Consider the following 11,692-nt stretch of genomic DNA (forward strand, 5'->3'; position numbering starts at 1 on the left):
AATTGATTAAAGATTTGATAAAATAAGAATGTGGTATAAACATTAAGAGACTCACTGCCTCCTAATAAAGTATCTGCCAGTCATTCTAGGCTACAAGTTCCTCATACTACTGTCTTTACTTTACTGTTTACAGAAGATCCCTCTTAGTTCCTGCTATGACACGACAGAGTGATGGCTCATGAGCCACTCTGCACGTGCTGAGTTTTAATTCGGCGTTAGTGTCTGGGGGCTTTTTTTGGGTGGGCAGTGACTAGACAGCTCACAGGCATAGTGAGGCACACATGCACACACTTGCAAACACAGGCATAGATACATTTTGCTATGTGATAATGTACAGAACCTTAAAACTGATGGTTGTGCAAGTGCTTTAATGATACTAGAGAAATACCTAATTACAAGCAAAAGCCCTGCATTCACAATTATGTTTAAGTACTATCAGCAGAATTTACTTCAACTATCAAAGGTACTCATTATGAAGCAGAATAATAATAATTGCTAATGTGCTGGCACATAAGTAGATTAATTTAACTATATTGCATACTGCTTCATAGCAAAGTGTAATATTTTATTAGCTGATTGCATAGTTTTGTGTATCTTATTACTCTCTAGTAACTTTGATAGGTAAGCCCACCAATGTCATGGTAGGACATTGGTGCACATGGTTGTTAAACATCATATTAGACTTTCCGTTAGATATAACATTACATGGGTACAGTATGAATATAGTAGCATACCAGCAGTAGCAATGGCAGCTGTTATTGACAGTGGAACTTAAAAGGAAGTGGTCTCTGTTCTGTAATTCCAGACCGTGTAGCAACATGTGATAAGTCTTGCACAATGAGCATGTACAATAGATATATCAACAGACAGAGTTGTAGTCCGGTGGTGTCCCTGAGGATCAAGAGCTGGCCTTTGAAATATATTCACACTAAGCTTTGTTTACAGCGAGTACAAAGTTATGCTCAAAAAAGATGTTGATGAAAAGCACTGGTCGTACATTAAGCAACAACTTGGCAGCAGCTTTGAAAGGGCTGCTCTTACACAGTCGTATGAGGTATATATATCTGAGATTGTGCAATAAAGCAGAGCAGAGGAATTATATAGTAGACTGAGCCAAAGAAATGGCAACACAGTGCGGCCTGCAGTGTAATTCCGAAACTATCGCACAAAAAGCAGAACAATTCTGAAGAGCAGTTCAAATTTTAACTTGGAATTCCCACAAACAAACAAACCAGAACAAATCACTACCAAAATGCACATGGTGTGATGAACCTTATGTAATCCAAGAAACTATCAGTGTCTCTGATTTATCTTCCAAGTGTAGCAGTAATCTAGGTATCATAGTGTACTCAGCTCAAGTCACTGTACAACAAGTGGCTGAACTCCTGCAGTGTAGATATTAAACTAAATGTGAAGTGGATTTTGTGCATGTGTGTTCATGTATGTGCCAAACATGTGGTCCACTCCTGGCCCCCCGCGGTGATACATGTCACCCAGCAGACTGTTTGTTTGAGTGTCTGTTTACATCGTCACCCCGGCGATTCAGCCCGAGCCTGTACCGTCGGCTTCAACGGGAGCTGCTGACAAAAATAGAGCCTCGTCGACTGGCCCAGCCCTCTAACGGGGAAACTGGAAGGGGACCAGGCGGAGCGGGAGGAGGCGGGGAGAGGAAAAGGGGGAATATTTGGTCTTTGGAAAAGGGCACTGGAGCAAGTTGACCAGGGTTCAGTGAAACTCAGGGGGAATGGGTGACCGTCTGCGGTGTTGTTTACAAGCCGGACGTTTTCCAAAGCAACATTTCATAGCCGCTGACTGATTAATCACAAGAATGAAGCATTTCAGGGTTAAAAGCAAAACTGGCCCATTTTCAAGTTTAGGGTTAAGGTTCAGCTACATATCCTCTTTTTTGTTGACAACTCACATATGTGTTATTATGTTTCTTCATCGTCATATAATAGGAATTTAAAAAAACTGCAAAACAAACCTGTTTGCTGACTTTTTTGGCCCAAGCTCAGCAATTTATATCTTGTGCAGAAACTAAGACAAGCTTATGTGTCGCTGCCACATGCCTTTTGACAAATGCACGAGCTATGGCACTCCCAACTCCAGCCAATGCATTCACACTGCTGCCAAACTGTTTTGATATGAGGGCATAATTATACACTCAAAAAAATGAAGAACATCCGTGCAGACGAGATGGGCATTGTGTGATTGTAGTCAGTGTGTTTGTGGAAAAGTTTTATTTCAGTGAAATTTCTGAGATAAATACAACCTCGATATACTTTTTCCTGGACATCGAAGCATTATTTTTACATCCCAGATACAAAATAACCAACTTCTTACTGTGTCCCAGCAAATAATAGTGCATTAGTGTATGAACACGTGGACTTTGAGGTTCGTGGAGTGCTTTCTAGTAATATTTTCAGCTTCATATTTACTTTGCCAGGAAGGAAATCCCTAAAACCTGCCTGATGGGAGCATGTCACCTGGCACCTGGCCTTGCTCTCACGTGCAATCGTGCTCACGTGCCTTACAAAAACCGAGAAACGCACACAAACTGGGGCTTACTCGGTATTTCACTGACTTTAGGCAAAGAGTTATCTTATCATCTTGCTGTCTGCGCCCAGTATTTGCTGAAGGGCACGACAACACTCTGGCACGGAGCTGGTTTACTTTGCATGCTTCTAAAAAGAACCGCAGTGGACCAAATGCTGAGTCTGACGGTCTTATCATGAAGTTTCTTAAACAAAAGCTACTTGTTAGCTTTAATGGCAGTCACGTCTGAGCAGACTAACCCAGTTAACTCAGTTACACAGGATGCAGTTGACCTGCTTGTAGGAAAAGAATTTTAACTTTTTAAAAAGTCATCAAAATTAAACAACTTATTTGACCTACAAACTGTAAAAACAGAACGAATCATTGGATTTTCAGTTTTCTAAAGGTTCTTGATGTTATCATGCTTGATGATTCAACTAGGAAATACAATTGAATCTCAGCTTAAAACTGTGATATTTGCACAAAATCTTTTCACTTTGTAATTCTTGTTTTAAATTTTGCAAAAAAAACTAATTGCAGTAAAAAAATAAATAAAAATGCTGTACTCCTGATGCAACCAACAGGCAATGACTGACTTAGCTGTGACCTACAGAAGAACTTAAAGAAATTGAGAGGAAAATAAAACATACTTGATTAAAAAAACGGTACACAGTGAAGCACAATTTGAGCAAGTTGTTGGCAGACACAGTTAGCATGGTGACATATCTTTGTTGACTTGATGTGCAGGGTAGTGTGAAAAAATGTCTAGTTTGTAGAGGTTGTAAAAATATAAATGCAAAAAAAATTGAAAAATACTATGTATAGCATGGAGAGCAATAATTTCTTTCCAGTATTGGTAACACATGGGAACACTTGGAAAAAAGTTAACCATGTCAATTGTAGTTTTTTCCTTTTTTGTAAAATAAATAATCTAAAAAGTATTTTTTAAAAATGTTTTTATAGCATTATAACCATGTCACACTACACACAAGACATATTTTGAGTTCTCGCTATTTCTAGCCATGGTTGAGATGCTTCCGTAGAGGTGCTGGACTTTAAACTGCCGTGAAAAAATGAGCCCACACTCAAATGTGACAGGAGGAAGAAAAAGCCAAGGAGCTGCCTAGAGTTCAGAGTGTTCAAATCCAAACGATGCCCTCATCAGAGCTGAAACTAATATTTACACCATATCTACCTCAACATAACTCATAAATGCTCAATAAAGCCACAATTACATATTTGAGATAGCTGCCTGGTCAAATACCAGCAGGTGTTAGACCCCACCCCCCACACTGTAAGTGTGGTTTCTGGCCTTTGGGCTGCAGCTGCCCTCATTCCTCAAGCCCAAGCCTGCTCCTGCAGTCAGTCTCCCTAATCTACAGATCAACGCCTGGAACAAGGAAGCATACCCAACCCTGACCCAGCTGATACAGTGGGAGAGGCTGGGTGCAAAGTGGACATTGGTCTGGGTAGCCTTCAGTCCTGAAGCAACGTGGTAATGGTGTATTTTGATTTTACTCCTGTTGCCACATATACAAAAAAAACATGGCTGCATCTTCTGCTTTGTTAGATACATATGACTTTTAATATAATGTTCAGGTTCTCTATTCAGACATGTAGCTTGTGCTTTTATTACCTGAATAGAGAACTTGAACATTATATTATCAGTAAGAAGACATGATGAACATTTTTGAGCACATATGACTTTTATTATACTACAATTGATAATTCTGATTGTGATTGTTTTCTCCCATTCCTCTCCCATTACCATAAATTGTGCTTATGTTTTGACCCTAATGCTAACACCTTAGCATAATCCAACTGCTCCTCTGTTTATTCAGTTCAACACAGATGAGCCAACCCTGCCCGCCTATGAGAGGGGAGTTCCCTCCACCAGGGCACAAAAACACACCGTCCCATGCAGGAGACGGTTACGCAACTCATCAACCGCTTGATATGTAGGTTTCTAATGCCACATGCTTTTCCCTTACACAAGGTGTCAAGAGGCAGTGGGAGGAGAGCTCAGTCACTGAAATGCTCACCGATCAGCCAGAACATTACAACCGCTGCAAAGTGAAGTGAATGAAAGCGATTATCTCGTCACAGTGCAATGTTCTGCTGGATCCCGGCCTTCATGTGGATGCTACTTTTAACACAGACCCCCTATCTGAACATTGCTGCAGACTACGAACAGCCCCAATGGCAACGACATGACACAAGAAGTGCCTTAGGAATAACTCGAGGAACATAACAAAGAGCCACACTTGGCCTCACATCGCAACCTACATCCCAGTGTCACCACAGGACACCCCCACACCTCTCGGGTCCATGCCTTTGTGGGCCAGAGCTTATTTTGGCAGCATGAGGTGGACTTGCACAGTATTAGATACGTGGTTGTTATGTTGTGGCTAATGAGTGACATTCTCCCGTCTAGGAATACTCTACATTAACCAGACACTTGCACTGTCTGCAATTTCTAGAACACACATAGCGTTTTGTAGGTCAAAGTCTCAGGTCATAAAACAGAGACATGTCTCTCCTGAAAGAAACACGTCCCATAATAACAATTTAAAAACTGAAGGTATGACGAAATGCTTTTGTTGTAAATGTTATGAGACACAGGCTGGATGTTTAAATGGTTCATGGCTGAGCCCTTTAAAGTCATCACACAGCCTTACGATAAGATAAAGACAAAGCATATGGAAGAACACATTATGTAACTTTATAGATTTATTGCACTTTACATCATAGATAAGACGATGCCACTGTCCTAAACAGGTGAATGAGAAAATGAAAAACACACACGATTAAAACAGTTTCATCAGCTTTTATTAGATTTTTTTTATTTTTTCACATTCCATTACTCCCTCCATACAAAACAAAGTAGGAGCTGATTTTCAGTAGGCTCTGACCCCAATATATGGAGACATCTGTTTGCCAGTCCCAAAGAAAGTTAGCCTTCCTTTTCTGGGGGATATACAAGAAAACAAAACTGAAAAAAACCCTACTTTACATGTCTTAATGTAATCATCTTATATTCCCCAACTTAAAAAATAGGCTACATAGTACAAGTTTTTTTATTTACAAAAAGATAAAAATAAAAAAAGTGAAATCAAAATGGATTTTTTCAATCCTGCTGCAGCTCTTAAGTGAGTGAGCGACCAATCAACCCAGTTAATATAATTGATACAATTTCTTAGCATAACACTTTTTTTTAGGGTGAAAAACACCCTATTGTTTTCTAACTTCTTCATTCTTTCCTGCTTCCTCACAAAAGCTTTTAATTTAAAAAAAAAAAAAAAAGTGAAAAAAAAGCTTTATATGTAATGCACAACAGTCATTATTGACCTTGGAGGTGTTTTAACTAATAACTCTCCACAGGAGGTAATACTGGAGCTCAGATGTCCATCTCAAACTGGCTGTCATCTGTTGAAAAGACACAAACAAAACAGTTGAGATTAGCGAGATACTTGACAATCAGCTGGAAATTAACACTTGTTGTTTGCACCGCAAGCACAACCACACCTTAACGGACGACACAGAAGGGAACAAACTACAGCCCTTATCAATGCATTTAAGACTGTCAAGAAAAACAGTTTAAAGAGAGAGAGAAGAAAAAAAAAAACACTTCACCGCAGAAGGCTGTAGCTCGCAAATCCAAACCCCATGACATGTCCTGTGTTTACCAGTACAGTCAGAGGACATGTAATAAAAAGGGGTCAACCCTAATCCGCACCGCCTTTGGTTTGACAGCAGGAATGGAAGCGGACAGATTGATAGTTGCATGTACTTCTCTCAATAATAAATAGCTCTAAACTTGACCACGAGCCCAAACCTCTGCTCGCACTCCTCCGAAAAGCCCCACAAGGGAAGCATTGCCAAAAAAAGGCTTTCATATCTCCCACAAGTCATAATCTCTACCGAGAGTCGTCAGAAATACAGAAGTCAGCATTGTAACTGTATAACTGCTGAATAGCTATTGATATTTGTGTCCTCAGGAAAACAAATGTACAGCAGACACACTGTAAGCTGGACCACTGTATGAAACACTGTACACTTGCTCAGTGATAAGCTTCTGGCCTAGTTTTAAAGGTGCTAAAATCCTGGTTATGCTCAAGAGGTCACATCCTCTGGAAGGCTAAACTAACACATAGAACAACTGCTGTGCTGCTGAAAAAATGTCAGCACTGCAAGACCAGCATGCTGCACCTGTATTTGCACAAGCTGGGTAACGACTCAGGACAATGTAAAACGAAGAGTCACGGTGAGGACAAAGGCTCAAGACCTGCCAGTTCATTGTGAAATAAAGTCGGAGGAGCCCTTTATGAATGAGGCATCGATATTTGTCTGGCTGTGTGATACGAATTGACAAAGTTGCTCAATCCAGCAACACCGGTTTTTATGTGTTTACACTGTATGCGCACTTGGAAATGTGTGCGTTTCTGTGACCAACTAGTCAGACTAACAAGAACTAAAAACAGGGGTCATCTACCTGCAATGTCCTTCTCTTCCTCCTCTGCCTCTTCTTTGAGATCCTGCAATTTGCCCATGGGGTGTGTGGCCGGTACCGTTACCCCTGGGATCTGGGGCAGACAGCATGGGGGGGTCCGGGCCAGAGGGGAGTTCCGACAGTCCAAGAGAAACTTCCTGTCATAGATGATGCGAGTACCTGCGATTGAGGGGGGGAAAATAGGTTTAAGACTAACTATTTTACAGGATTAAACAGGAGGCTGATTATTACTGGAGCACATTTTGCACATCTGGGGAGTTAAGCGTCATTATTGTCCTGTACTGGAGAGGATTTGAGTGGTAAAAGGAGAGGTGTGTGTGTGCACAGAGAGGGGAGGGATGAAGGCTGCAACAGCAATGAGTTCTAGGAAATCAGAGTACAAAACATTCTCTCTCTCTCTCTCTCTCTCTGAAGCCTGTGAGATTAAAGCCACGTGCTTCGACTGGGTAAAAGCTTCAACATTGAAGGCAGATGCAACATGTATGCATCCAAGGATTCCTCGAGTTTATGTCCCCACATCAGCAACATGTCATCAGCTAAAACCCTCCCACTTGCCACATCTTGAGTCACCATTTCAACCAGCAAAAAAAAAAAAAAACAGCATCATAAACTGCTTGTTGCGACAAGTTTGACCAGGACATGACCACGTTCTTTCCTGGAGTTTGAACCCTTATGTGCAGTGCAAGTTCTCCCATTCCAAAAAGGAAAAACATGTTATGTAACACCTGAGTAGTGAGCAGTTCACGCTGGACAAAGGGAAGCAAAGCAGAGGGGGGATGACAGAAAGAACTGGGGCAGGGAAAAGGGGGACTGGAATGCAACCTATGGCCCAAGCAATGCATTGCAAGTGAGCGTCACTGCGTGGAGCAGTTATGTAAAAATAAACGGGGTCGGTCCATCAACACGTGCTCCGACACCCCAGCAGAGCGTAGACTACAATGTGTTGCTTATAAAGTGGAATGCAAGCGAGAACTCTGTGTTGCAACTTCCTTCACCGTGTTTACCATTGGCACGAATTAACAAATATATATATACTCGCCATGCATTAGACATTCCCTCTCCCTCCCCCCCGCCTTAACTTGAACAGAATGTTCTCTACTGTTCCTCAAATGCAGAGCAGAGCGTGGCGGGGATAGGACGGCCTCCATATCCTCCACCACTGCAGAGGCCAATCGCTTCTCTGTTCTGGCAGCTGACACCCTCTCCGAGTCACGGGTTAGACAGCTCTTGTTGTCTTCAGACATCCGTGTTTTGATGCAGCAACAAGTGACTGTTTGATCAGCCCTCATTGTGTGCTAAACGTTGCTCTCATCTGACATGCGTTGATGTGCCAACGAGCAAAAGATGTCATCAGCAATAACAAAAGACACGCACACAGGCCTGTGATAGGATATTAGAATTTGGTAAACTATGAAAACAAGAGCGGAAGCTACTGAGCAGAGTCCACACTCTTTGTTGGTGGAAGGGTGCTTGTTGGATGCAATGTTTGGTTCATGAAGTTCACTTTGCCAAATCGATACCTGGCAACAAACTTGTTGACAACACGAGGGCTGAAGTCAAATCTGACTCTGCAGAGAGCAACAATGCATTTATCCAACTTTATCCTGTTTGTTTTTCCTCTTGAAGTAGTTTTTAAATGACGCTTTATTACTGTGAAGGCAAACTAGTATTAAAACCTTTATCAGCTTTTACATGCATGTGTATTGTCCGCAGGGTATCGCGAGATCTTATCTTTGAGCTCTAAGTGTTTGCACCAAACCGTTCAGTTTAAAGCCAACTAAGTTTTGTTTCGTTTGTTTTTTTTGGCAAAGTCCTGAAGGGAAATTTGGCGAACACAAGCAGAATAAACATGAAATAATGGTGTCTCAAAAAGAAAAAAAAAAAGGTTTCTTGGCAAACTTTTCTTACCTCCAGGTGTGGTGGAGAAGAGCGTCCCCCCGGGAGTCTGGCTGTAGCAGTCCGGTAGCTGGGACCAGTCCTTCAGGGTGAGCACCTTGGTGGGGATGGGGCAGCTTTTCACTTGATTCGTACTGGACGACATGCTAGCTGTGGTGTGTAGCTGCGGGAAGCTGAGTGGGACAAGTTTTTTTTTATCAAAGCCCTCAAACTGGCTTTAGCTCAGCCCTGTGCACCGACACTGGCTGTAAAGCGCGCAAAGTTTTAGCTGTAGCTGAAAGTCAACGACGCAAAAGTTGCACAAGTTGAACTTCTAAACTGCAGACAAGCTCGGAGTAAGAGGCCCGCTGGTGTCCGTCGCTACAAGCAGCTACCAAACGCTACCATGTGCTGTATTTGTAGCCCTCACAGCTGCAGCAGCCACCCGTGATGTTTTTGTGCAGCAGCGCTGAGACACGTGGGTCAGAGGCTGCGCGGTGCGAATGTTTTCTCGTCGGGGACACTCCGGGTGAGCGGTGACGGCAATGACGCAAGAAAAAAAAATATTTCCTCATCAAGTGATGACAACTGAAGTTCACAAAACAATTAAATATTCGATTTAATAGTTTTACACAACATATGAAAGCAATCCGAAGCTTGACACTTAAACGTTTATTTTCTGTTATTATCAGTGTAATGTGCAATATTTTATTTTTCTGGTGCAACATTACAGGTTCGTGTGTAATATTTAAATTTAATGGGTCATATTTCATAATCATTTGTTAAAAAAAAATAAAAAATAAAAAAGAAGATGTTTGATTTAACCCTCCTATTATCTTTGGAGTCAATTTGACCCCACTGATATATTTTTTTCACTTTTATTTAAAGGGCTGTTTACAAATAAACTTGAGTAGCAGTTTTAATTATGATAGTTTTCAGGAGGTTTAAACTGCTGGGGTCAAACTGAACCCAAGGATAAAAGATGTCAGTAAATTTGAAGGTAATAGGAGGGTTAAAATATTTAATCATCATGTGCGATACTTTACTACCTCAATGTCATTGCAAGCGTTAGTGTTAAATTGTCTTATTTTTGCATACTTATTTTAATATTCAGTAATGTAATGTACAGTACTTAAATCTTATTGTTTTCAACTCAGTACTGCATTTCTCATGTTATGTAATTTTGTTTTCTGAGTGATATTTGGAAAAAGAAGTTCTTTGGGATTAATAAAGTCTTATCTTATCTTGTCTTGTCTTATCTTATCTTATCTTATCTAGTATATAAACCCACTGAGATCAAAAACCTCTTTTACAAGTGGGACCTAGTAAAAGAGAAAAACACCCCTCCATTGTATTTATTACTAGATATGTTTAAGATCATAAAGATGTAAGTACAAAAAACACGTTTTTCTGTTTTTATTTGTAATGTAATTGTTGTTTTTTTGCCCATTTTTGTAATTGGTTATATTCCCGCTCAACTCTAAGCTCAATAACTGTGATGAATTGGACATGAAAAGATGCTTTGTTTGTCTGTACTTGAAATGTTCTTAAAAGGAAGAAACAGAGCAACGTGGGAACTTAAAACACATTAAATTGTAACATTTACGACATACAAAAATCTCCAAAATGTAAAATAAAAAAGCAAGTTTAACTTAGTAGCTTGTCAAGAAAAACAAGCAGATGAAACTCAACAAGGGGGTTGCAGTTTGAAAACATGTGCAAACTCTAAAATGTTAACAAAAAGATAAACTGTTATTTAGCAGAAATGCTTCTAAGATTCAGATCTCATTCTCTCAACATCCAGTTATAACCTGAGTTTTATAAGGCCCCTGATGCTATGTTCAGAAGGCCACATTCAGAAAAGTTGTATACTGAGGAATAGATCTGGTCTCTGTCGTCTTCATTGAAAACAAGCCTCAAAACTCATATATGTAGCTTTTCTTTATAATGTCATCCAGAACTGCTCTTAGGGTTAAATGAGTGTCACTGGCACGAGTTTCAGAATGGGGCCAATGTTTGGAAAAATGCACAACAGGGCTCCTCTGGTTCACAAAACAGGCGCTTCTCCACCTCATGCTCGTCCTTGACTTGACAATACTGCCCCCTATATGGGCTTCAGTGTTGGACAAAACTCGGCACGTTTCCCACGAAGCCCCAGTCGCAGCTGCTGTAGGTCTCCGATGGATTTCATCAGCACCTGGAGGTCATGGTCATCTCTGTTTAATGGCCCCCTTTTTTGTGTAAACAATTAACCTTATCTTTAAAAACAAACAAACAAACAAAAAAACTTCTTTGGTCTATTTGACGTTGATCACTTTAGTATTTAGATTTTTATTATTATTATTAGTTATTAATTTGGTGATATTTTAGTTGCGTTTGTTGTATTACTTACCCTATTTGGTGTTATTCCCCTTATGCCCACAAAGCAATTACATCAGAATAATATCAGATTTTTATTAACAAAATTAATTTTTTAAAAAAACAAAAACTATAGCTATTGTATGGCATTACACACAGGTTTTGTTAATAAATATATTTGAGGAAAACTAAATAAATAAACAAATTATCCAGAGATAAGGAGGTGCTGCTTGAAAAGATTTTCTGAATGTGTGGTGCACACTTCGTTCCTCCCTTTTGTTGCACATTATCTGCAGTACACTTCACACAGGACTTTTCTAATTAGACATATTACATTTATTGTACATTTTGTATTTTTTGTCGTTTATTTTTGCTTATTTATCTATATAAATGAGTGGGGGTTACTTTACTCTT

The 11,692-nt window shown here is 40.2% G+C and overlaps 1 protein-coding gene across 1 annotated transcript; it reads right to left on the reverse strand.

Annotated features, from left to right (window-relative positions):
• Positions 1-5,342: 5,342 nt before the first annotated feature.
• Positions 5,343-9,372, reverse strand: eif4ebp3l (eukaryotic translation initiation factor 4E binding protein 3, like). The gene is made up of 3 exons (XM_008278132.1): positions 8,954-9,372; positions 7,028-7,204; positions 5,343-5,961 (listed from the first exon to the last, which is right to left on the reverse strand). Exons 1-3 carry the CDS (start codon positions 9,084-9,086, stop codon positions 5,933-5,935), a joined length of 339 nt encoding a protein of 112 aa, XP_008276354.1. The 5' UTR covers positions 9,087-9,372; the 3' UTR covers positions 5,343-5,932.
• Positions 9,373-11,692: the final 2,320 nt, after the last annotated feature.

Source organism: Stegastes partitus, unplaced genomic scaffold, assembly GCF_000690725.1.
Source record: "Stegastes partitus isolate 25-593 unplaced genomic scaffold, Stegastes_partitus-1.0.2 Scaffold116, whole genome shotgun sequence".
In the NCBI taxonomy this organism is placed as follows: domain Eukaryota; kingdom Metazoa; phylum Chordata; class Actinopteri; family Pomacentridae; genus Stegastes; species Stegastes partitus.